The 27,748-nt window shown below is 40.4% G+C and overlaps 1 protein-coding gene across 6 annotated transcripts in view; it reads left to right on the top strand.

The window, feature by feature from the left end:
* ARHGAP6 (Rho GTPase activating protein 6) overlaps positions 1 to 27,748 on the top strand; it is a 168,473-nt gene that overhangs the window by 83,794 nt on the left and 56,931 nt on the right. For all 6 annotated transcript variants that reach the window (XM_082059719.1, XM_082059716.1, XM_082059717.1 and 3 more), the window contains one exon: positions 21,995 to 22,154. In XM_082059719.1, the coding sequence (XP_081915845.1) occupies positions 21,995 to 22,154 (160 nt within the window). The remainder of the gene's footprint in view (positions 1 to 21,994; positions 22,155 to 27,748) is intronic.

The following is a 27,748-nucleotide window of genomic DNA, read 5'->3' as shown; positions in this document are numbered from 1 at the left end:
CTTACAGTCTTGGTCAACTGTCCTTTCCAACAGTGATAAGCCACAATATTGGGATCATCACAGGGCTGCTGAAGTTTATCAGATGGCTGAGCTAAGGTAGCTAACCCTGTGTGGCAGAATGCTGTGTAAATATATTAATTTAAAATGTTATCATGTTCATAAGCTAGCACATGGTGCCTTTAGCTAAGTGTAAGTTGCAGTGCTAACACAGCTAGTAATTGCACAGTTGTTGATGTGTCTTCACTTGTTGAGCTGCATAAGCTTGATTACATACGTGCTCCTTGCCTCCAAAAATGTACATCTTCTCCCTTTGCGCGTCTGCTTGCTGCTGTACCACCAGACCAAGGTCGTGTCTCAGTTCCCACACCATGCATGTGTCCTGGCTCCACACCAGCCCCCTCCCTGCAAGGAAACCCAGGTGGGTTGGTCAGATGGGAGCCTTGGTAAGACCCAGCATCAGCTCTATCTGGAGCAGGGCAGGTGCTGTGGTGTTTCCTGGTAAGTGTAGGGACAGCCTTACATAAAATATAAGAGAAATATTTGTAAATTGAGGTATGTGAAGCCTTGCTTGGTCTTCAGTCAGGATTGACACTTCCTTTGGGAACAGTGGGGTCTGTCTCCACCAGCACTTTACATGCCTTCCTAAAATCTCCAGGGAGCAGTGCTATGCAAAAAATAATAGTGGAGGGTATTTGCTATCAAAGTAGTACTAGCAAGGTGAGGTTCAGTGTTAACCCACTGGAAAACCGTCCACCTTGTAAAAGACCAAGTAACTATATACTACATGGCTGTCTTTATGTTTGGGCTGGTTGTCACCTTTCTGTGGAAACTTATTAATATGTAGCAAATAAAACAGGTAACAACTTGTGAGGAATTTCAGTAGGTGTTTCTTTTGTTTGCTAATGTATTAGCAGGGTGCAGGGGCAATTTTGCAGGCTGCACAAGGCCACGTAGGGGCATATAGTAGCAGCCTGGGTGGGAAGTGGCGGAGACAGGAGAAAGTTGTGAGATCTTCTTCCTTGTAATAGTCTTTTTTTCCTGATTCTCAACTTGCAGCAACTGAGTATTCTCATTCTGTTAATACTGTTTTGATAATTAACTGTTTTAAATGTATGGTATTTTTCTCTTAAACCATTGTTGCATTGCAAACATTAATATGCATGCTAACACACACATATTTGCTTCCAAATTTTATGTTGATTTCCCTACTGGCAAAAAATCCTTACAGCTTCTGCAGAGCCCCAGCTGTATTTGTGTGCTGCGCTGGCTTCCCCTGGGTTGTTTTACTGGGGAGGCAAGAGTCCAAGATTTAGAAAACAGGTCTAGATCCAGCACAGCACAAAACCCACAAGATGGCTTAGATGAATGTTTCTTGGCTTGTGGAGTTTGAAAATCTATGGTGACTGTCAGCAGAACCAATAAATTCTCCATCTTTGGCTTGAGATAGTAACACAATGCTATTGGCCAGGTAAATGTCTGCTCTCTGGAGTCTACCTTCTGTACAGAAGGTATATATTTATACAGGGAGGTACCTTCTATACAAAGAAAAGCCTGTGAGAAAGTCTGTAGTGTCACTGAGATTGGAGGAACAGATTCTGGCTGTCTTTACATAAGAACACATGCTAAGTGATTTAATAGCCTTATTAATTCAAACTGGAATGAGCAAATCTGATGGTAAGGTCAGTAGGAAACAAACACTCAGTGTAATTTTTTTTACATTCAAAATCTGTGTCCTAGATTATGAAACAAGATGCTCAAATGAAAGCATGTGGTAACATCCTGATTAATAATGTGTTTTCTTGAACAGCGGTGTACTACAAGCTGACCTTTCAAGCATTTTGTTATAAAAATTTTCCTGTATTTATTTCAAGTATAATTGTGCTGATTTTATGCCAGCATAGTGTAAACCTAAGCAGCTCCAGGTACACAGATCAGTGGACTATCAAAAGCTTTTTGTGCATCTTGTGTTAGTAAGGGCAAATAGTTTTTTCTGAGGACGGGGGTGCAAAGGCAATTGGTGGTGTTGTCTAGAACAGGTCTGTATGACCAGTCCAGCATTACATTACACAGCAGAACAGTTGTCGTCTGAGGAGTTGTGCTATTTGATGACAGAAGTGACAGAGTCATCCCTTGGGGCACAGCCTGGCCAGTAGGGTACAGCTTGGACAGTAATTTTCTGGGTTAGCCTTAAGTAATTCACCACAGCTTAGATGATTCATGGATTAAAAGGGAACATACAGTTCATGAGGGGCAATCATCTTTAAAATCATACTGCTTTTAAAATACTGTATTTGCTGTAATACATAAGAGGTGTTAAGCAGAGATAAACTACAGTCCTTTTCCCTCCTCATCTCTCTGATTAATTTTTGTATTCTTTTGTGATGTTAATAGGTGTTTAGTTTCTCCTTTGCCTTGTACAGCCGTTGTTTTCCTTCTGTGGGAGTCCTGAAGTGTAGAAGGGGAATTAGTGACCCTAAAACAGTAGGACTACAGAAAAATATTGAAGAGAAATAGGAGAACGTGGTTAGAAACCTAAAAATTGGTGTCAGCTGAGGCTGGTTGTGTGCCTTTGTGACTTTCCCCTCAGCTCACTCCTGAGTCCCAAGGATGGAAGATGAGTGCCTTGGCGGGGGAGGACACTGGGCTAAGCTGAAGGCCGCGGCTGCAGACTCATGGCTGTCAGCTCTCCCTCTGGAGAGGAGCTGTTTGTCTTCTGTCTCTTTAGCCTTCTAGGGGACAGTGACAAGATGGTGGGATGGGTGGTTAACTCATTGCCGAGTTCAGTAGCGTTTATCACATTTAGTTCCTATTGCAAAACGCAAAGCAAACTTAAAATCCGTTGTGTGAGGTCATACGATTGAAACTATTAGATACTCTGGAACACATCCCGGCTCTCTTCTCCAGTGAGATAAATGAGCTGGGTCAGTGCCTCTTCCCTCTCCTTTCCCCTTCTTTCTGCTCCCTCCTGCCCTTTCTCTCTCTCCTAAGTGTCTGAGGAAGTTTTTATCTGGGTAATCTAAAGTTTTAAAAAATGTTTATCTTGCAGTCTGAAATGCTTCTTATCCTTCTCACCCATGGTACAGTGAAAAAACAAGTAGGCACATTTTGTAAAAACATCTTTAACAGGAGACATGATGGATGACTCTTAGAATTACTTCTGTAGCTATCAGAAGAATTGAAAATAAATGAGAACTTGAGACATTTGGTCATGCTCCAATAGTTGACATGTAGTCTTTTACCTTAGAGCTTAAGGCTTGGGTACAGGAATTGGCTCCTCTCTATGTAACTATTTGTATAAAACAACTAATTGAAGTAGAATTTGTTGATTCTCATCATCAGCAATGCTAGGAAACAACATTAAAAAAAAAAAAAAAAAAGGAGACTTTCTAGCTTGTAAGAAAATCTTTATTGATTTGGAATACTGTCCCATAAACTTTTTCCTCACAGATAGATATTTTGGATATTAGAAATTAATGTTTCAATGTGCTTTTAAAGGTGCTTTTAAAGGCTGCATATTGTTTTATTGTGTGCTTTTCTTCACATCCATAAAAGACTGTATGGGAAGGAAAGAGTGAAACTGATTTCCAGAGAGAAGTGTTTCAGGATACTGGGCATTTTTCCACTGAACATCTCTGTGGAAATCTGGAAAAAGTGTTATTTCAGTTCTCCACAAGAAAATAATGCTCTAATTGTACTTCTCTTTCCCACCATCAATAAACTTGAGAAAATTCTTCTGTAATTATTAACTAGCAATAAAAAAAAAATGAGCTTGTTTTGGAAAGAGCCGTTTAGAAGATTTGCTTTTAAACAGAGTACTCTTGGAAGTGTGAACTGTGGATTGTATTTGTACTATTGTCTTCTGGTTTGCTTTTAGATAGAAGGCAGTTTTAGCTTTTTGGAAAAAATGGGGGAGGAGGACAGTGTTAACTATATAGTTGCAATCCATGGATGCTCTCTGCATATCTCTATTGCATGTGTCTCTGTGTAGTCTGCTGTAGCCTGAATACCTTCTGTATAGGACATACTGGCAATAACCAGGTCCCTAATGGACTTGAAAGAGCTCTGGCTCTTTTTGTGTTACTGCAAATCTGCCATTCATTTTTGTGGGGGTTCACGTCCTTACTAAGAGAACTCATTGGGATGATTTTCAGGATAAATTTTTGTAGTGCTGGAAACTGTTCTTGTAGAGATTGGCACCAAATTAGTGGAAAACTAGTAGTAGTGTAATTAAAAATTGCGACCGACTGTTGTTTGTTTCGTAATAGCACAGCATGTGCCCAGTTCCTTGGGGAAAACTCTCGTAGCAGCTGAAGAATGCAGCCTGCGATCTCCTTCTTCCCAGGGATGCTCCACCCAGCCCCATCGCTATAAATGGCAATTGGACTTCAGGGAATTAGAGCAGGCAATGAACTAAGCGAAGGCAGGTTCCTCCGCAGCTGACATTTTCACTGCTAAGCATGACATTAATGAAATAAACAGTGATTTTTAGCAGCTTTCTGAATGTTGCAAGGGCCTCAGCTTCATTTGGGACAGGGGCTGGGCTCTGTAAGGGGAGGCTGGTGCAGAGATGGTTGATTGCTTGGTTGGAGCCACTTGATTTAGGGGGCCATGTGAAGGGCTACAGCTGAATGAATGCTCAGGCTTGGGAAACTTGTTGGCAACTTTGCCACAAAACCCTGTGTTTTATCAAGCAGCTGAGGAGATGGCTGCTGTTAAGCATGTTCATCATGTTCCTGCTGCCTTGCTAGCAAAGATTGGAGCTCAGAGGAAACTTAGTGGTGCTCAGCAGTGAGGGAAAATGGTACTTAAGAGAGGAATTCAGCTCGTATTACTACATGTCTACAATTTGACCACAGTATAGGCATACACGTCTGAGCTGGCCACCATATACTCCCTCCTTGCATGGGAGAAGTGGGGGAAAAGACATTTCTGGAGTTTCATTCTTATCTGTGTAAACCAAATGAAATAAGTTGCTTTGCCAAAAGTTCCTGTTGTTCACCACTGGTTGAAAGTAGTATTTAAAGTATCTAGTTAGGTACAGATGTCTCTATTTTGAAAGCAATCCCACTGTAGATCTGGTCTTAGTCCATAGCTGATCTGCCAGCATTTGAAACATCTGTAGTTACTCTTCACTTATGCCATTGCTGGCTTTACTCTTGTCAACTGGAAAGGGTAAAACTTCACAAACTCTAAGGGATTCCTCAAGGATAAACTAATTCATTCTGTAATTAATGATGCATAGGTAATAATAATAAAAGTAATGACACCACTAACATACTCTTTCATTAATTCTGTGCTGTGTGAGAAGTCACAGAGGAAACACATGTTCAATGTTTATTCAGGGAGGGTTTGAATGGAGAAGTGTAAGGGAAGTAGCCTTCTATGCAATAATAAACATAAAATAATACATTTAACAGATGCTTCATTCTTTACTATTCCCTAAGTTTCCATCTGCAAACATTATTGAGTATTTTTATCCATCTTTACCAAAATAACTCTCGTATCCAGTGTATATAATTTATTCAGCCAAGGTCGTGTATTTCATCGTGTCAGTCCTGTAAGATGCTGGTTGCTTCTGTATAACCCAGAGCTGTATTAGAAAATACTACTAAGGCAAAGTTCAGCTTGTATTGCATGGATAACTAGGGACTGGAATACAGAAGTTCAGACAGGGGTGAGAGCAACCGTGATGGTGCAGCCCTAGATATCTGCCAGCAGCAGAAATGTGCCAGCTCTGTTCTGCCACAGCCCCGCTACCCCTGGGGAAGGAGCAGCTCAGGGAGCTGCCTGTGGTTTTCCTAACACCAGGAATTCAGCTGCATGCTTCAAAGGAAGAACCCCTCAGGCCTAAGAAAAGCAGAGTAATGAAAATGGCTTTAAAATCATCAGAAGGAATTAAAGAGTGCATCTGAGTTCTGGTTCTCAGGGTCTCAGTTTCCAGAAGTGCAGAGAGCACACCTGCAGGTTTCCCTCTGTAATGGCTTGGCTGAAGCTTTACATATTCCTTATGTATTCCTTACATAAATACATACACTGAGATGCACGTATACTTTTACGTACTTCCTGGAGATAAAGCTTTAAAGCAACTACCAAATTATCACAAAGTTAACTTGTAAAAATACCGTGAAATGTGAGGATGTTACAAATGCCTTTAAAATTGCTGTCTTCTTTTAGAAATGTATCCAGTTTTCAACTTGGCCCCTGGAAGGTAATTCTTGTAGCTGAGAATATTTATTCTGTTCCATTTTTTTGAATGGGATGCAGCTGTTGAATTCTTAAGACCTGAGTAAAGGCTCTTAAAGAGCTTTATTTATATCAGGGTTTTTTCTGTCCTCCTCTGGTTCTGAACAAATAGCCACAACTTCAGCTAACAGAAATTGTTATACTGCAGCAAAGCTTATAAAGTCCTGCTGCTTTGCTGGGGTGACTTTTCTAAAGAGCTGGACTCTTACATGAGAACATATGTGTACACGTTAATATGTTTATAACTTCCAAAAGAGACATGGTAGATCCTGTAGGAGATCCCTGGGGATCTGAAGAACAAAGAGTATGTCTAAGGCAATCAATTAAAATTCATCTGCAGCCCGTTTGAAGCACGCTGCAGTGATACTTAAGTGTATAATCCCTCTTATTTCAAAATACAGGCTTAATGTATGAGTTTCCCTTGAATAAACTTTGAGATTATTAAGGAGCTGTATCAAATAATCTCCTTTAGGTCATTAAAGGGCATAATGCGGATAAGAACTCTTTAGAGCCCATAAACCTCAAATGAATTTGCTGTCTAGACCTCTGTGTTACCAGAAATCTTTGACAGTAAGCTGAAATGCTGTCATATTTTGATGTTAGTAGAGTTTGATAGAAGTTCAAAAGCAATACGCTGTGCTGCTACGTGTCTGTGGGATGGAGCGCTCTGCATACAGCAATAGTGTGAGACTCAGCAGCAAACTGAACCTGGCAAGCAATTGTTGATTTTACAAGGATATTACAGTGAAAGCTCTGTAACTTCCTGTGTCTGCATGCCTTTTTTTTTTTTTTTTTTAGCAGGAGCTTCATACTGGCTCTTAAGACCCTTACTCTTGGTTCTCTCTTTTTTTTAATAAGCACTTTCCCCAATCAATAATGCAAAAGTAAAATTTGAAGAGGTTTATGTGGATCTCTCCTATGACTAATGTATATTTTAATTACAGTATTAATAATGTTGATAAGAGGCAGTGAACAGCTGCTGTGGCTACTTAACACAGACAGATTAAAATAATTGCATTGGGCATGTCTGCTAGATTGCCATTAAAAATTTTAAATAGGAGCAGAGAGTGTTTGGCAGTTACCAACAAAAGCATATGGGGGAGAAGGGAGGGAAAGAGAAGAAATAGAAGAGGAGGGTAAGAAGAGGACATTGGGAAGATTTCATGTTCTTCATTCATCTAAAAATAGGTTTTCAGTCTGCCTCTGAGTTTGTTTATGTTTATGTCTTTCGTTTGGAGACTGTGGATGGGGATGTGTATTTTCAAATACTTTGAGAGCAGGGCCTGCACTCTTTGAGCTTTAATTTTTCAGAAACGCCCTGGAGCTTTACGCATACACGTCAGGAGCTGCTGAGAGCTTCTCCCTGGCCCTGCTTCTCCCTTCGGGAACTGGACGAAGTCCTTGCTGAACCCTCTTCTCACCAAATTCTCTTCTAAATAATATTCTAAAACATGGCATAAATCTGTAGTTCTGTGTACATGCTGCTTCCTGCCAACAGGAAATCTAAATGCAGCCAAAGATGGGAGTTAGCCCTGGTGATTGAACCATTGATACGGTATGGGCTGTACATGGTGCTGCTCTGCATACCTGGGTTTTGGAACTTCAGTAAAGGGAAAAAACATCATATAGCATTCATTATAACCAAAGCTGTAAAGCAGGGTTTTCAAGATATTGCAATAACTCAGAATATATGTTTGACTGCTTTCAGAAGTCTCAGAAAAAAGGTACAGCATACTCTTCTGCCGTTATTCAGAGATTACAGCAGTACTATCATGTCTGAGCAAACTCAGCTTTGGTTCCTCCAGGACTGGGAGCACTTCTCTTTCAACCCTCCATCAGATTGCTCAAGTCTCTGCAACTCCTTTTGAGGTTTTCCTTTTCTAGAAACAGGGATGATGCTGCACATTCTCTTTTAATCTGTCTCACCGTTTGGGGTTTTATTAGAGCCCAATATAACTTGTCAGAGTACTTATGTAATCTCTTTTGGCGTCATCAGTCTCTCCTAATAGGTAACAGTTAAAATCATGAGATAAATAACCCAAGTTAAATATATTTAATTGGTTTTTATTTGCTTTCTGCTTTTTAGAGTCTGTGAGATGCAGCAGACTGTCTCTGGGGCAGATGAGGTGTTTTGTGGTTACTGGAACAGAAAGCTCAAACATAATTAAAGTAACTTTTTTGCATATGCAACTTGCTACTGCTTCTGTGCTTTCACAGGTCATAAGATCACATCAAGTATAAATCTGATCAAGGTTGTTGCACTTCTCTATTTTTATTTTTGAGTTAACTGTGTCACCCAATCTTAATTTACATAGCCTTACATGACTCTGATGCCTGGTTTATCTCTGGGGCTCCCCAGTATAGTTCAAAAGGAATCCAGGAAATGCTAAAGTAGTCAGCATTTTTCAATTACTTTTCATGGAAATACAAAAATGGAATGTGTGTTTATTCAAAATAGCCCTGCAATGTCTCCTGGAAGCTCTTCTCCAGAGGTTTTTTTTATACCCCAGGTTCTCTTTAATGAGATGTAATAGACTTTTCACGGTGCAGTGCCATCCCGGGAGGTGAAGGAAAGAGTCTGTTACAGGAACCATCGCTCAAGAGAGAAAAGGTAGCCAAACACTCAATGCACTTGAATTGCAGCTCCCATAAGGCACACCAGAGCATTTTGGATTGAAAATATATTCTTTCTTAGCTGCAAACTTTTTTGAACTTTTTGACCAAGTCATCTTTTTTTTTTTTTTTTTCCCCCACAGAAAACATCTTTTTCATTAGTACTTTTTAAGAGAAAACTCTAATTTTTTCCACTGAAAAAAATGAGATTTTAGGTCAATTCTATTTCTGAAGCTATTTTTGACAGTCCCATGTGGCTTTTGTGGCCAGCATTGGTCATTGGTATAACAAGAGATCAGCTAGAGGAATTCTCAGCTGCCTGCTAATTTGGTTCTCCTAATCCTTCACCCCTCTGGAATGACAGTCAAGTCTTTGGAATTTTGCATAATCAATAAACAAATTAAAAGTCTTATACTGCTTATCTCTAAATGATGAGGTTACAATATCACAATCACATAAGCAGCTTATCAGTGAGAGTTTGCACCAATCTAATTTTGAAATATGAAAATTAATATTTTTGAGTGCCGTGGGAAGCAATAAATCCAAAATAGACGACAGGAGTTGATAATATTCTCGCATTTTTTGCTGATAGGGTATATTTTACATGATCTCTCTGTAAACTGTGAACATTTGGTATTTATGACATTCCAACCTGATTAGCATTTATTTTAAATATAAAGCTGTGCATTTCTGAAAAAAGTAGTTTGAAATGGGGAAGAAAAAACATTCCCCGTTAGAGGAAACTCAAATAATAATGGCACAAGGGCTGAAGAAACTTATTTTACAAGAAAGACTGGAAGAACTACAAATGTACAGCATATTTATGAGATGACTAGCAGGACACTGACTCCTGGCGACAGCATTTTCACAGAGAGAGAGAAATCTGACTTCAGTGCCCTGGGTTTGTGTTGAGTTGTAAGTACAATCACTGACAGTACTTTACTGAGGAGGTTATTCAGCTCTCTTTGCAACTAAGACAGGTTTTTTTCTTGGAAATCTTGTATGGTATGATGCTTAGTGTGCAATGCGCTGGCTGTCCTTGGCACTGCTCAGCCCTGGGTGATGGTGCAGAAGGAGGCTGGAAATGGAAATGAGGAGCTGCATGATTTGAGGTTTTGATGTCTCCTCTAAGAGGCACTGAAAATGCTGAAGCCTGTGCACTGATTTCCCTGGGCTTTGGGTAAGGCTTTGAAATTAGGGTTGTCCGATGTCCATGTCTGCACCTACCAGGCAAGCATTGGTGGCCAAGGTGTTGAGCTGGGAAGGTCTGTATGTGCTTTTGAGCTGCGAGCACAGGTTCTCATACTCCAGCAGGTGGGAGGCTCTCCAGCCTACCTTGATTTAGAGGTGCTCAAAGCATCTGGGTGAATATATGAAAAAAATACTTACATAATCTTCCTTGCGGTCACCATGAACTCTAGCCCATGGTTTCTTTTCTTCTGTGAGCAATCTGATGAAGCGCTAAGTTGTGCCAGCCAAGAAACCAAGTTGTCGCTCTGAATGATTACTTGGTGAAATGCCACGTAGGGCAGAGCTGCGATCAAAATCATTGATGATTCACTGTTTGTTTTTCACAGATTTCTTACACTCCCTGCCCACACACTGTAGATGACAGCATTGTGTATGGGGACTGTGAACGTGACAGACATTATTTATGAAGCAGTGCCTTCACCAAGGATTTTTTTCGTTCTCCAGCAATCTGTGTAAAATGTTCAGGCTCTCTGTTGCTGTTGTCAGAACTGAGTTATAAATATAGCTGGCCTGCCTGTTCAAGCAGAAAGTTTTCAAAGGTGTTTTAAAAGGCTGCAAACTAACTGTGTGAGCGGGTCAGGCAGAAACCACCAAGTGCTCCTTGCTGTTCTCCAAGGAGCCATGGCAGCTGCATCCAACACTCTTTTGGCTGCTCCTAATAGGGAGAGTTTGAGCAGTTACAGTCAGTTTTGAGCTTCCATTGCCATGGGGGAGAAGGATTTTTTTTTGAGGGGAGACCTACCCCTTCCTCACCACTCCTTGCACTGCCTCAGGACATCTCTGGAGTGAGAAGTGGGGAACCTGGTCACAACTTATTTGTGTGACTGGGCTTTTCCCTGCACTGGGCTCTCAGTTTACTTCAAAGTGAAGAAATGATCATTTTTTTCTCTCTAAGATTCATTACATCTGTCATCAAAAGGTGTCCTGGGAGTCACAGCTTCTCCAGCTGGGCTCTCTCAGATGCTCAGTACACAGCTTTAGGACAATGACATTATTCTTACCTTATTCTTATTTTATGAAATGGTGTAGTTATATTTAAGTTCTTAATTCAAATCTGGTTTGATCAAATATAGTACTACAAGACACTGAAGAGGAAAGGGAACATTGTTAATGGGTAAGGAAACAGAATAATCTTGTATGTAGTGTGGTAGAGTGTGACGGAGAGTGTGTGCTGAATGTGGTATTTACGGTGACATCTGGTTTAATTTTTTTGTGCTTTAGCTACATTTGAAGAAAACAGTATAGCTTTGACTCAGTGCAGGCAAAAAATGATGTTACTGCCCACTTACCTGGTTCTGGAAAAACGTCAATAAACTGAGGACCTTCATATACTGTTTGTTTTCAGACCGCTTTCATGATATTGCCTGTTTCCATAGATGGACCGAATGAAAACTGTGGAGTAAGAAGTGGCATTAACATTTTGCAACCACACTGTATAATTTAGGCCGATTTGTATCTGAGTGGCTTTATCAGGTTGCGTGCTTTGAAGTCGGCAGTGACACGTTTATCCTTTTCTGTAAGATCTGTGCATGATGGGCCTAAAACCCAGGCAGTTGTGAGCAAAATACGGTGAGGATAAAGGGTTCTTGAAGGCTGATGGCATGACAGCTGCAGCTGCACAGGTTCAGTTTGGCAAATAACAGTTTCTGTAAGCATCAGGTTTTATGGCCATAACTCTGTTCTTGCTGTGTTTTTAAATTTGGGTTAGCTGCGTAGAAGAAAGTAGACTTCAGAGCTGTTCATCTTCCAGCTTGGTCTACAAGGAGCTTGTAACTCTAGCAATTGTTTCTATTTTTCATAACAGTGGGAACTTTATGGGCTATTTTTCCCTTTCTCTGTCCAAAGTAAATGTGCTGCTTAAAAACAAAGAAGTTGCAGACTGGCAGGCACACAGTTTGCACTTGGGGTGCCTCAGGTTGGAGGGGTACAAAATGTATCTTTCTCCTGAAAATTGATGTTGCAGCTCAGTAGTTTTATTTATGTGGATCCATTTTACATTTCTTGCTTTGGAATGCCACATTTTTAATGAACCTTTATGTGAATAAGCAATGATGAGCATCACAGAATCACAGAACGTCAGGGATTGGAAGGGACCTCGAAAGATCATCTAGTGCTCTTTAGTGGTCTTTCCAGGTATGTACACTGATTCATCAATCTAGCCTTTAGCTATATATCCATTCAGAGCAGTTTGTATAGTTTCAGTGTAGCTGAGGAGGTTTCTTAAAAAATATTTAAGCTGTTGTTTGGTATTTAACTTAATGGCAAATCAGCAGATTCACTTGTGCAAACAGGATATTTTTTTTTTAGAAGAAATGCTGAAGTAGTGCTGCTTGGTGACTTTTGCTGTGCATTGCAAGAAGAAAGCACGCTCTGCTTCAATACATAAAAAACAAAGAAAAAGTAATTAATGACAATGCTGTTGAATGCAAAGCCACTTACTTGTGCTTATAGCATTTTTATGATTATTAGACTTCCTAAATTTTCTGTACTTTCTGAACTTTTCCATTATCTGTGCAAAGTCTCTCTGCAAAGGAGAGTGACGGAGTCATCAAAACAGATGCAAATATAGATGGAATTTGGTATCTCAGATGTACTAAAAAAAAAGGGGGCAAGGGTGCAAAACCACCACCAAACGAACAAAGCAAGAAACACAATCCCAATAAACAAGAGTAGATCGGCAGGGTACTGCAACTCATTTAATGATACAGACTTCTCAGCTGCCTGATGTCATTGTGTAGGGCAGGGTAATGTTTGCATGCATGAACATAGTGTGACAGTGATAAAACCAAAATGAAAGTGTGGTGTGCTTATGTAGCAAATGAAGTGAAAGCTCCCAGTCCCTAAAAACTAACTACTTGTTTTCTGCCTGTTTGAAATGTGTCTGTCCCCACCTCCACGAGGTATGTGTACTCGTGTTGCTAACGCCTGCAACACTGCTGGCTGGTGATACAAACTCATGACTCAGAGAAAACATCCTTAAATAAGAAAAAGACTGCCACAACACCTTTATTTCAGCCCAGGTTCTGAAAGGGAGAATGTGCTTGAGGGAGCACACACACAGTCACAGTATGGAGTAAGTGGGTGGTCACCAGTGGAGGTGTCCAAGTGGGCTCTGAGAGTAGCCATTCACATAATGAGTTTGCAGGTTGCTCTGGAGTGGGCCTACAGTCTGCACCAAGGTTCAGTGTAGTTGTGGGGGTAGATGTTATTTAGTAGCCTCCTGATTAGGGCACTTCCTTGGGATGTGGTAAAGTTTGGTTCAAGCTCTTGCTCTGAGCCAGGTAGTACAGACCTCTTCCCAAGTACTCTTTGTCTTGGCTGAGTAACTGAGAGGTCTTGCTCTGCTTCCAAATGTAAATATGTGGACATGTCTTGCATTTTGTTCCTATCAACTAAATCACACCCACCCTCACTCCCCCCCCAAAAAAGAAGGAAAAAACACTGCAACTGTTTTCCAAGCAGACATGGTTTGCAGGCAGTCAGAATGGCTATTTTCCACATCCATGACAGATCTTATTTTCCGTAGACTGCAAAACCTTTCTGTAAGTAATATCAGTTTATAGAAAATACTGGTTTGAGCCACTTGAAACAGTAAGAATAGGGGGTTGTATTGAGTTAAAAGCTTTACTATGAGTCAAATCCCTGTTCTTGGAGTCATGGAATTAATTATGTTAATTTTACATCATTATGAGATTCTGATGGTATGCTCAAGTCAGATAGTGTAATCTACATGTATCCTAAAAGCTCAAAATCCAAGAGGTAAGGTGAGGTATTCAAATATATATTTTAGCCTTGTACACAATACTCAGGCTGATTTTTTTTTTTTTGTATGCTTGGAAATGACCTTGTATGGTGTCACGTGCATTCTCTCTTTGAAATAGTAGATAATTTCTCTTTAAAATGTTACTTTTTTTTTTTCTTTTATACTGAACATAACAGAAATAGATTCCACTCCTAACTGTTTAAAGCATTGGCTGCAGTCACATTATTACTTATTTGATGCAGAAATGGTTAAGTTCTGTGCTATCAGACATCCTTATTGTTTCACTGGGGATTATGTACTACTTCAGGACCAGTAAAGCAACAAATAGGACATATTGATTATATTTGTTTAATCCAAATAGTTTAAATGCATTTTGGATGTAATCTCAGCCTTATGTTTTCATATGCTTAACATTAATCTCATTAGGCTTAGGAGAAAAAATCACTATTTCATATTCAAAACCTCATTGGAAATCTTTACATTTAGTAAGAGCATAGCATGAATGGATGGCTTGAATGGATACTGCAACCTGTAGTATTGAGCAAAGGTTGTCCTCAGGACAGAGCCCACCTTTTCGGTGACTTGGGGCACAGGAAAACTCAGAGATGACATGAGAGGACATGTCATTCCTTGGTGCATCACAGGCTGTGGTTCTGTCTTCAGCTTCACAGGCAGTTGAACACTGAGAGCTGTTTGGGAGAATGTTTTTGTTGGTTGCAGAAGCTGGAGTGGGGTTTGTTTAAGGCAGCTTTGCCACTGAGGATAGTAGTCGTGCAGCTATTGTATTTGATTTTTGGGTCTGCTGCCATTAACTTGCAGAGTTCACGTTATACCTGCTGAAGCAGGAAACTGGTTTAATGCATGTGAAAAACATAGCACCAACTTCTCAAAATATACAGTATATGAACTGATAAAAGGTATAGGAATTCTCCTAATCACCCTAGACTATCCAAGATCTCTTGTGTAGAGATTGATGAAACCTCCGGCTTTTGTAGTGTAGCCCATTATTGTGGTCTCAGAGGGTTTAATTACTGCAGTTCAGCTCGTTAGTGCCTGCAGTCGTGGTTATGACAGCTGTGCATATACTCTCAACCTGCAGCAATATTCAAACAGTTACAATATGACTTAATTCTCTTTTACTGACAAAAATATACAAAAATCTGTTTACATGAAGACCGACAAAACTTCTACTGTAATCTTACAGTTGCATCTAGGCTTTTTAAGGTGTTCTGTCTATACTTTAGCACCTCCAAAATAGTACTTACCCCCTTCTGGCTCTAATCATGGTGCTTCTAGATAAACTCCTCCAAAAATATTGATATCTTCTGAAGTAAGAAATGCAAAAAATCTAAACACATATTTTGATGCATTTTAATGGAGCGTTCTAATTTCTGGAGGTTGTTTTTTGGGATGTATAAAAAGTTCAGTACAGAGTATGTTAGGGATGAATATTTTGCTGGGCTAATACCTTTGTACATCATTCATGTTTATTAATGCCAGAAAAGGAATGAAATACATCTCCGTTACAAATCATTTTTTTTTTAAGAAAATGCTTTTTAAATATTCTAAACATGAAATGCTATCCTGAGGCATTTGGAAAACTTGGAGAAGTTGATCACAGAAGAACAGGAAATATTTTTCCTTTTATTTTAGCTATTTTGATACACGCTCATTCTTCTGCTCCTTGTTTACCCTTGGAATAAAGTTAGAAGGGCTGCTGCTTTTTGCTGCCTTTTTTTTTTTTTTTCTCCCCTCCCCCAACTCTGGTAAGTGGAAATGACCTTTGTCATATTCTGAAGTGTGTATTTTTTGCCTGGACACAGGTTCATACTGGCTTGTTAGATGAAGTATTTCTTCTGTGGGTGTGAATTCTGCCTCCCCTGTGGGGAATACTGGCTTTCAGTGCTTCACAGGGGTTGTCTTGCAGTACAGATCCCAAGTACACGGATTTCCAACCTTGGAAACAAGATAGGGTGCTAGCTAGGAGTGAGGAGGTGTCTGTCTTTGGCAACTCCGTGGTTATATTAATTACCATTAAATAGTTTTGATATCTGAACTGCTGTTTCTAAAATGTGATATTTTTGACAGAACTAATAGCTTTTTGTGTATGTGCTTTATTTAATATAGATAAGTAGAGTATAGCATTAGATACTGCAACTTTGATGCAAGGCTTCGAACTATAACTCAAGATCATCTGAACTGAACTTATTCTCTCCCTAATGGAGACATTATATTAATAATCTTGCCACTGACGTCAAGGGGAACAGGATGTCACCCTAGATAACAACCTTAATGAAGTCAGTCTTTCTTAATGAAGATTAATTGTTGGGGCCCCATGCTTTGTGAATTCACATTCAGATATCTTCCTCTGAACGTTTTGGTGTCACGTGGCAAGCCTCATGCTTCTTTGTTTCTAGTATTTAGATGCCATTTCATTGATCTGAAGGGCTTGTCTTTTTTTTGTGACAAGCAGTCCCTTGGGAGCAGCTGTTTGACATGTACTGTGCTTGGAGATGCCAGAGCATCCCAGAGTTTGCAGTAGTTTGTAGCTGCCACTCCAGCTGCACTGCCTATGGGAGAGCATCTGGAAATAGTGTGGCAGAGGGAGTCATGCCATAGCACACTCATACCAGCTGGTTGTTTCTTACCTCTTAGTTAATCTGCAAGTGGTTATCTAGGATGGCATTTGTAAAGAACTGGACATATGGTCCTTAACTGCATGTAGTGCTAAAATGGGTGCTTAATGTAGTTTATTTCCCCCTTCTCAATTCTCATCCTGTCCAGAAACAGTGTTTTGTACACTGATTTCATATGTAAGGTATCTAGCTGTACTGGAGTGGCCAGCTTTCACTTCAGAGCTGGTTTTAGTTCAGCAACACCAGGGAAGTGAGGAAGAGAGGGATTATCTGTACCGACAGTCAAATTGGGAGAGTTCATGCCTGAGGAGTCTGGAAATAATTTGAGAGAGAGTTCAAATAAATGACCAAGGTAAGTGCAAGGTTTATAAAGTGGCAATGATATGGGGTTTCATGAAGCTTAATGAAGTAGTTAAGCAAACAGAATTAAGACATTTTGGCACTATATTTGCCATGTTATTTGCAATATAATATTCTCATGTGCAAAAATACGGATTTATTTTACAGTGGAGACCTATCTAAATACAAGCACAATAGCTAAGTGTTGTTCAGGCTGGAGAAAAACAAATAGACATAATTGGTTTTGATCATAGTAGTTTCAATGTATTTGAGCAAAAGACTGATGAAAAGTAGACAGCTAATCTGAAAATGGCATTTACCTAAATGAGTACAGACTAAAGTCATTAACAATAATAATAATGCAGTAATATAAAAATTGCTTTCTCCATCTTGCATTAAAATTTGTGTTACCTAAAATGTGTGTGGGTTCTTGTTTGCCACCCTGTGCATGGTCTGCGTTACTTCCTAAGGCTTAAAACTCCTCAGAGGTCAACCAGCACCAGTAGATTTGCATCTACATTCAGAATTCTTTGCAGTAGTTGTCACCCAGTTTCTGTATTGTACAAAGGGCAGAAGAACGAGACTTCCCTAGAAGTCATATGAGAGTGTGTGTGTTGGAGGCTCAGGAGGAAGATGTCAGGTACACAAGAATAGCCTACACATGCTTAAGAGTAATTTAAGTGCGTAGTGTTTCTTAAGTCAGAATAAACTTGACATTTATTTTGGAGCCACTGAACATCCAACCCATTAAAAAAAAGTTGAAAGAATATTATTAAAACTTCAGTCTGCATCTTATTAAAAATGTTCTTATGACTGTGGACAAGAAATACACGAAAAGTGGACAGATAGTTGAAAGGCAGAAGATGCAGTTAACCAGTCATCTCCTTTGCTGAGTCATCTGGTCTGGTATTTTAATTTCTTACCCGATAAGTGAACTGCTTGGTTGAGTGGAGGAAAGCTGTTAGATGTTAGTGGGAGGGCCAGAGAGAAAATACAGCTGAAGCTGGAGACTTGTGAGAAAAAAGAAGTCACTGGTTGGTAGAAGAAACCGGAGAAGGCTTTTAGTCTGGTTTAAGGTTTCATGAAAGTTGTGAAAGCACCCTGGCAGTTTGCAGTTTGTGTCCTATCAGGCTGATCACTTTATCCCAGAGCACTAGAGTAATATTTCTGTTGGCACTCTTCTCGATTTGTTTTTGTGGTGTGGGTGTTGGTGTGGTGTGGTATTTGTTTTTGTTTTGTTTTGTTCAGGTTTTTTCGTTTGGTTGGTTGTTGTTTTTTTTGGTTTTGTTGTGTTTTTTGTTTGTTTGGTTTTGTGTTTGTTTGCTTTGTGATGAAGGAGCCACTTGCAGGTAATATTCTGGCTTATAATCCTATGCTCTAAATAAATACCAGAAAACCTGTGTGTCGGTATACATCTGAACAGGTACACAGGGTATGATCCTCAAAAACCCAGTAACTCTGACTTGGTGGTTAAAGATCTTCTCATAAGCTTCTGCAAGGAGCTATGTCAGGATGATGTTGAAGTAGGCCGGTGAAATGTTCCTCCTCATATGGAGAAACAGAAGACATTTTCTGTGTCTGACCTGCCCTTTCCCTCCTTTGGTTGCCCCACAGTGGAGAAGAGCTTTTAGGCAGATGTGACTGATGTAATTGTACCAGCACCCATCCTGCAAGGGGGCTGCTCTTTCCTGGAATTCTCCTAAGCCTGGTTGATTCTGCAATAATTTACAGGCTGTACATAAAATTGTACAGTGCTTTAGAAGGAAGAGGAGGCTTTTAATTTACCTTGTGTTACACAAATATAGGAGTCTGTGAATAGATTAAATTATCAAGTACCGTGTTTTGGCTCATAGAAGACAGTGATAATTTATTTGCCAAATAAACCAGACTTTTCCAAGGAGACATTTCTTGAGGCTCTCACTTTAGCAGATTAGGAGATTCCACTGGCCCTAACACATGATCTTCCAAAAATATTTTAGTTAATTAGTCATGCGTTCCATTACCAAGTAAAAACTTATGTTAATTTGACCTAGCAGAGATTTTGTCAAGCCCATCGAGTGTCAAAGAGGAATGTCTTCTCAGCAACTGGACAGAGTGATTCTTTATCACTTCTCAACCTGTCTTGGTGTTGGAGGGTGCAGAACTTGCATCCCATCCTTTTTAGCCAGGCAGGGCCAACCCAGTGAGTGCTGGGGATATACTGAGAGCTTGTGGACTGCCAGGAAAAACAAACAAACAAAAAACCCCAACCACATAAACAAACACAACCCCCCAAAACAAACAAAACCCCCAAAACAACAACAAAAAATCCCAGCCCTCATAATGTTCTTGGGCACTTTCTCCTTTGCTTGGTCTTAAGCCCTTGACCTCCTATTAAAAAAAATAAGGTGGGGCGCTCCAGATGAAGGTAAAATTAGCCTGGGTAGGATTCCTGAGGCAGCGCTGAGTTGGCTGCTCTGCTCATCTAAAGCAGCACGGCTCTGTGTCAAGAGGCTCACTGGGGTCCCCAAAGCAGAGTATTTATTTATGCAGGGCTGTAGCAGAGCTAGCAAGCCTTGCTTCTCTGAGTTTGTTTGACAGGACTGATGTGTGAGCTGGGCATTGCTGTGGTACAGCTCACTGCTTGTGGTTACAGACCCAACTTGGGTATAAGGCAACAGATGCAGAGTTACCTCCAGAGTTACATTTGCCTTTGTTAGTTTTTATCTGAAAAACTGCAATAATTCGTGTGTCGATGCAAAATTCAGTTAAGGAATATTTATGTAATCTGTCGTAATTTCTAAAAGCCTCATGCACCCCTTGTTTTTGGTGCTCTACGGGAAACGGGACATGTCCTAAACAGTAGAAATATTCTGTTACCTCAATATTTTCTAATGGGTATCCTTTTTGCATCCCATTCCTCTTTCAAAATTAAACATCCTAGTTATAAGTGTTTTTATGGTAGACATATCAATGATATTTTTTTGCTTATGAAAATGCTTATCTCAGAGAAATAGATAAAATCCTCCCAGTCTGTACCATAAAGACCTGGATTTCTCTCTTTGTGCCAGTTTGACCATAGAACGTTTTTTACATTATGTTCATGAGGACTGAACTGCATGCTTTTGTACTCGTAAAGTTTCTTTTGCATTATCAGGGTTGGAAAGGAGCTGGTTTCTTAGTATACATTGTCTGGTTGTGGATTCTGTTCTCAATCACTTTTATCTATAAATGACAACAGCTTTTTAAAAAAATGTAAATGTTTACTGGCAGTTTTGCAAATAAGGTTTATGTGACTCTTTGGTTTTGCTTGTGTTAAGCTAGTTAGCTCAGCTTGTGTTACTGTGCAAACCTTTAGTTAGAGATGACTAAATTTAGCTAATCAGGAGAAAGGCACTGGAAGAACAAGGGATGAAGAGGAAAAAAAATGAAGGAACAAATTCCAGCAGGCAAATACTAGGCTAGCACAGAAACTTGCATGTGTGGCCCATGTATAGATAAATATCATAAAGATATTGAGCATAGTCCATCCATTGAGCATACAAATATGCAATTGTTCACATTGAAGTAACAGCTTTATCTGTTATGGTTGCCTAATGACTTACAAAAAACGCTACGAAAAATATCTTCCTTGATGTACTCAGACATACTTTGTGCATCATAAGAAATGGTGTTTAATGTGTAGTTCCTTTGATCTGTATTGCTAGGTAGTGCTGCCTATTTGTAAATGATTTTTGTCTCATATGTGTATGTGGATACACACATGCAGTCATGGGTATGCATATATAGGTATGTATATGTGTGTGTATACACAAATGTATATACAGGTTGTATGTTTGCACATATATAGACATATGTAGGCAAAATATGTGGAAACCTGTGCATAAACATGTTCACATACAGCAGGATGCATAACTACTAAGGCGAATTTTTCTGATTTTAGTAATAAGGAGCTTAAGCCAAGGTCTTTCCCAGTCAATGGGCATCCTTTGACTGTGGATGTGTGTGCAGAACAGATGAATTATTAGTGAATGGTGGAAAAAATGAGCATGCAGTAAAGGTACAGATGTTGAAATATAAACTGAAAATGGGCACTTGAGAGCAAAGTTTGTTAATTATAAGTCTGCCATGTTGTGAAGGGCAGGTTGGTGGATTTGTCTTTACAGCTCCTCTGATGTACATCAGAGTTTTTCCATTATCTACAGCTGCATCAGGTTATACCTGCTGATAATTTGATGTTTAGTTTTTAACACAGAATGAAAAACAAATTCTTCTTTCTTTCCCTGTAGTACTAAAATGCACTGTTTGGTGATGCTTGGATGAATTTTGAAATTCTTACTTGAAGATAATTGTTAGCCTTTAAGCTTGTCTATGTGCTTGCACTTCTCTTTCACTGATGATTACTTCTCTCACCCAAGCTAAATACTAGCTAAGAGAATAGCTTTTTGTATGTGTTATCACAGGTGGGAGATAGAACAGCTGAAGCTTTTGATTTGCTTTCAAAGAATAATTGGTACTTTACAGAGATGCAGCATATCTCATGTTGTTTTCCTGTATAAATTTTAACACATACGTTGTTATTGTGGCTTTTCAAAAACGTGAAACAGCTTGTCCTTCAGTTGATCTTGGTCTAAACACAGTATTGTCATAAGGAGGGGATGGGATGTGTCAGAAAAGAAAAGGGGCTCTGCCTGTGTACTCTGTGAGCAGCTGAACAGCCGGGTGGAGTGGGACGAGCAGGTGGAGGGAGATGGGATGTGTGTTGTCCTCGCACCCCAGGAGGTTTGCATGTCTGACTGACTGCGTGGGGAAAGCAATGAAGTGACGACCGAGTACAGTACGAAGAAAGCAAACCGGGAAAAGCAGACAAGGGCGCTTTTTCTTCCCCTGCTTTGTGCTTTTGGTTACTGGAATCCTAATGTTTTTGCAACAATACTTGGTTAAATGGTTTCAGACAGAATTGACTTTTTGTTTTGCATATCTGTAGGCCTTTTAAGGAATGGTGCTCTTAGGAAAACAAAGATATTTGCAAGGTTAGAGATGTCCAAGAAAACAGCCTTTTAGAAAAGAGGACCTGTGTTGTTTTGCCTAGCAGTAAAAGAGATGGTTCTGTTTATTAAACCATGCATACCGTATGATGCTTCATATTTTTCCATTTGATTTCCTGTAGGGTGATTTCACTTGGAACAGCATGTCAGGACGCAGCGTTCGGCTGAAGTCAGTTCCCGTCCAAAGCCTCTCAGAGCTGGAGCGTGCTCGGCTGCAGGAAGTGGCTTTTTATCAGTTGCAGCAGGACTGTGACCTGGGCTGTCAGATTACTATCCCCAAAGGTAAGGGCTTGATAAACCCTCTCTATTTAGACTGCTAAGCCACTGACTTCATATCACAGCAGCGAAAGGGAGAAAACACTAGATTGTTAACTCTGCGGACATTGTCTTCTATTTATTTTTTCCTTAAAGATAGTAACTACATAAGAACAACTAGTCATGTTTGTCTACTATGTCCAACTCAGGCCAGCTGGGCTGGCATCATCTGGTCAAGGAAAGATGTAAACAGGGTAGATAATCTAAATCAGACCTGTTCATTGCTAGGATCTCTTGATACTCAGTTGAGAGAAAAAGGCTTCTCCTACACTTCCTGACATCCAAAAGTATCCCCCATCCGTGTGGGTCAGAAAGATCATACCACAGAAGTGGCTTTTCTATTCTGTCTTGTCTTGGCTCTGAAGGAAGCCAAGCATCACTTGTCAGACAGACAGCCAAGGCATGTGCATCAAATAATTTTTCCTAAAGATAGTGGTGATTATTTCCTAAAAAAACAAGGTAATTTTCACTGTGAAGCATTGAACTCCTAAGGAGTCCTAAGGAGGAACTGAAAAGGAGAAGCTCAGCTATTAGAATCCCGATGCAGGATACATGCACGTAGTAGACCTGTACTTACATTACCGTGGAAGAGATTGAAACCTCACTAAAACTAATGTGAATGTTTCCTGTAGGCTGGAGATCAAGCCTAGCAAAGGCAGCCATTGTGCTGTGATACAAACACCTGCAAATCTCTCTCCTGTTGTTCCTTTCCAGTTGTTGTGTACTTATTTAAGGAACAACAAGACACCACTGAATTCTCACCTTTGGCTGTGAGCAGAGGTACTGTGTGGCAGCACATGCACAGTTTTTGAATGAATCAAAGTTAAGCAGAAAAAAGTTGTCTAGTCAATGAAAATAATGGTGTGGAGAAGAACAAATGTGAAAGACATAGGCTTGGGCATTCATCACCTTTTTAGGATTTGCAGAAAACTCCTGCCAAAACCAACAAGTCCAACTTACCAGTTATAGCAGGGCATTACAGAATCACAGAATCACAGAATCGACTGGGTTGGAAAAGACCTCAGAGATCATCAAGTCCAACCCTTGGTCCAACTCTAGTCCGTTTATTAGATCATGGCACTAAGTGCCATGTCCAATCGCAGTTTAAAAACCTCCAGGGACGGCGAGTCCACCACCTCCCTGGGCAGGGCATTCCAATGCCTGACCATTCTCTCTGGAAAGAATTTCTTTCTAATATCCAGCCTAAATTTCCCCTGGCAGAGTTTAAGCCCATGCCCCCTTGTCCTATTGCTAACTGCCTGGGAGAAGAGACCAATCCCCACCTGGCTATAACTTCCCTTCAGGTAGTTATAGAGAGTGATGAGGTCACCTCTAAGCCTCCTCTTCTCTAGACTAAACAACCCCAGCTCCCTCAGCCTCTCCCCATAGGTCTTATGCTCAAGTCCCTTCACCAGTCGTGTTGCTCTTCTCTGGACCCGCTTCAGCACTTCAATGTCTTTCCTGAACTGAGGGGCCCAGAACTGAACACAATACTCCAGGTGTGGCCTCACCAATGCAGAGTACAGGGGAAGGATCACTTCCCTTGTCCTGCTGACCATGCTATTTTTGATACAGGACAGGATACCATTGGCCTTCTTGGCCACCTGGGCACACTGATGGCTCATGTTGAGCTTCCTGTCAATTAGTACCCCCAGGTCCCTTTCTGTCTGACTGCTCTCCAGCCACTCTGCGCCCAGCCTGTAGCGCTGCAGGGGGTTGTTGTGACCAAAGTGCAGCACCCGGCACTTGGCCTTATTGAACTTCATCCCATTGGAATCAGCCCATTTTTCCAGTCTGTCCAGATCCCTCTGCAGAGCCCTCCTGCCTTCCAGCAGGTCGACACTCCCTCCCAACTTGGTGTCATCAGCAAATTTGCTGATGATGGTCTCAATCCCTTCATCTAAATCGTCAATAAAGATGTTAAATAGGACTGGACCCAACACTGACCCCTGGGGAACACCACTAGTGACTGGTCGCCAGCTAGATGCAGCCCCATTCACCAGCACTCTCTGGGCCTGGCCATCCATTAGTTTGTAGTGAGATGGATGTGATCAACTTCAAGCCCTATTTACAGTTTCCTTGGTCCCTCAAAAATGTTCAGTCAATATGAAAACATTTTTATAGGACATTGATGTCAGAAACTGGCTCACTAAAGGCACTGCAATGTTTTCTGGTAGTCTGAACTGTCACTGGCAGTTCCAGTGGGACATGAATATACATATAGGGAGGTTGGTGGTGCCCAGCAATAATATGAGGGGCAGTGGGCACAGACTGAAGCACAGGAGGTTCCATCTAAACATGAGGAGAAACTTCTTTACTTTGAGGGTGGCAGAGCCCTGGAACGGGCTGCCAAGAGAGGTGGTGGAGTCTCCTCTGCAGACATTCAGAACCAACCCGGACACGTTTCTGTGTGATCTGTTCTGGGTGAACCTCCTTTAGCAGGTGGGTTGGACTAGCTGATCTCCAGAGGTCCCTTCCAACTGCATTCTATGTGATTCTGTGTAATACCATCCAAGACAATAGAGTATACATATTTGTATTCAAAAACTTTGAGCTTCAGAGAATGAATACTGTTTGGTGTTTTCCTTGCTGTTTCCTGCTGAGACTGCCATGAAAGACCAAGCATCTGGGAAAGCCAGGGTCTCTTCCCAGTCAACCCACCCTTCCTCTGCAAGATCCTTTGAGGTCACAGGCAACTTGGCACAGCGCTGCCAGGGCTTGCAGACTAGTCACTGCTGAATCTTTCAGGTTCAGATCACACACAAGAGTAGTTTTTGTTTTCATAGTACATATGTGTGTATGTACATAATGTATAATTAATTTTAGATGTATTGAATCTGAAAAGTGTACATTTTAAGCATAAAAACTAAATAAGAATAATATAAATTCTGGTGAAGCAACTTAAAATAAAAGATACTTCACAAAGTCAGGAACCCGGGCTCCTGATTAGTCTCTACTGCTGGCCCAGTCATTTAGTGTATCTTTTATTTCAGTTTGGCTGAGAAATAAATTAGCTACTCAGTTCTGCCATTCACGTTAGGTTTACCAGTGAGATTATTGATGAGGCAAATAATTTCACACCTGCATACTTGCTCTGAATGACCAGATCATTAATTTTTCTGTGTTCTAAGGTATGCAAGTTGAATGAATAGCCAGTGCAATTGAGTTTGAAAATGTTGTAGTAGCATCTGCTGAAGGAAGTGAAGGTAATAACTAGAATTAAGGTAATACAAGTCCATCATGTTTCTAAATCTGGCACCAATTTCAGTGTATCACAGTAGCTATAACTAATAATAATTCTGTCACTCCGTTACACTACATCTGTCATGTCGTTTTGGTAGGAGAAAAAGAATCTGCAATATTCCAAAATTACTACAGGTTGGTTTAGGCCCTTTATAGAGACACTTCGAAGTTCACTTCATGTTCCCATCACTCTTGAATGGTGTGGAATGGAAACATATGGTAAGAGGGTACAGGTAGCAATCCAGTTGATTTGCTAACATCATAGTACTTTGTAAATGGAGAATTTCAAGTTTAAGCAGTGTGAAACTGGCTTGGGCACTTCAGGTATAGAAGAATACATTTGTACCTCCAGTTAAAAACAAACTGAAGTCTGCTAAACATGTTTTGTTTAGGAAAAAAAAAGCGACGTGTAAAGTTACATGTAGAACTACTGCTGTCTTTTTGGGAGAGCTCTCTAGGTTTGGAGAGATACAGGGATAGAAAGATGTGCTCTACAGTTCTCTTCTACTCAGAGTCTGCCACGCGAAAATATTCAAGAGCAGACATTAGTGGGATAATCTATGTGTTAGAAAATATAGAAAGCTTTTTTAAAGTTGGGTTTCTTTGTGGTTCTTTAACTGTTCTTTGGAACTCGTGAGTGAATGACATGTGAACATGCTTGTGCCTGCTGGGCATTAATTTGCTTCCTGCAGGCACTTGAGTAACTACGTTTACTGGCACAAGTATTATGGTAGGTAAAAATTCATTGTTCTTGGGTAACAAGTGTTTGTGCCAAACATGCTTGTGTGGAAGTCATCTTTATGATCACGGTCATGCCACTATTGGTTGCTTCTTCAAAATGTTTCTGTCCTTCCATGCTCAGAAGCCCTTTTTGTCACAGCAAGTACAGTTAGTTGACACTTTCAGGGCACACCTGGCTATTCTCCCACACTTACAGATGAATGCATAGATTATAATACCTTATACGTAATCCCTCTCCTCTGCTGTATTGCAGCCATTACCAGTAACAAAACTCATTACTGGCATGTCTTAGTTAAATATCCTGTGGTCACAGGGAGGGGGACCACCTCCCACAATAATTTATTTAACAGGCATGTAATTTAAAATATGCTACGATTGCACTGCAGCAGACAATTAGAATGAATTCAAATTGATCGAGAGTTCATATTTTTATGTGTATGACAGAGATACTTCAGGTTTGTTTCTTGTTCTCTTCTTTTTCTGCCTCATCTGTCTTTCAGATTCTGTGATCAACATCTTTTTCAGCTCCCATGTCACTCCCCAATCTGCTACCAGAAACTAGGTCGAGAATCATTTACCCTCTCTCTGGGTTATTGTGTTATCTTGTGAGAGGCAATCATTTCTGAGCAGAGCATTACAGTTTCTCTACCAATGCAGTTACTCTATGGAATTTGCTGTCTGGCATTCTGACTGGCACAACAGTACAATTGTGGTGACACTTCTTTACAGTTGCTGTTTTGAATATACTGTGTTTTCCTTGTTTTGGAGAAGGCAATCTTGTCTTTATAACAGAAAAAGAAAAAAAACCCCACAACTGTCATGAAATTAACTTTCGGTGTGCTTACATTTTGGTGACTTTCCAGTTGTTTGTGTCCTTGTATGAAAGTACTGAAAAAATGCACTTTTTACTGCATGTCTTCACACACACAAAGAAAAAAGGTAACTCAAGTCAGGTAGCTTTTTTCAAAGTAAAACTGGGATCAGAGCAAGAAAGGAACTAATTTTCTTCTGTTCATAGGCTCCAGGTATCTCTTGAGCAGAGGAGGCATTAAATGAGGTTGAATCAGTTTCTTAAATACCTCATGGTTATAACTGTCTTCATTCACAGTCCTGTCCCACTTCACCGAGCCTGTGTTTGGGAGCACTGGTAGACAGTTCTAGGGTTCTATCAGTTAGAGCAAATGAGAAATTTGGTTTCTAATCCTAAGTCAGCTCCTCAAGCATCTGCCTGAGTTTTAAGGTACAATGTGAACCTATTGGTAGAGACTCAAAAAGGATTTGGGAGTTGGAGTTCGCAGTAGCAGTTTTCACCTCTCTTTACTCAAGAAGAGACCATGACTGCTCACCTTCTCACCAGTCCCCCAACAGGATGCGTTCCCATCTTCCCAGCTTTGCAACAGGGCTGAAGGAGTTGTGGAGAGAAAGAATAAATGAGGGGGAAGGAAAAAAAAAGCTCAGTATTCATTCTGAATATCACTTAGGTAGATGTGCATTTACTAAGGGGACATGCAAACATAAATGGCTGAGCTGTTTTTTGTGGTCACTTGTTAAGAAGATAAATAAGGGGGAGATATGTG

The sequence above is a fragment of the Streptopelia decaocto genome, assembly GCF_964273445.1.
Source record: "Streptopelia decaocto genome assembly, chromosome: 1".
NCBI lineage: Eukaryota > Metazoa > Chordata > Aves > Columbiformes > Columbidae > Streptopelia > Streptopelia decaocto.
The sequence above is the reverse complement of the archived record's forward strand: the minus strand, read 5'-3'. Positions and strand labels throughout refer to the sequence as shown.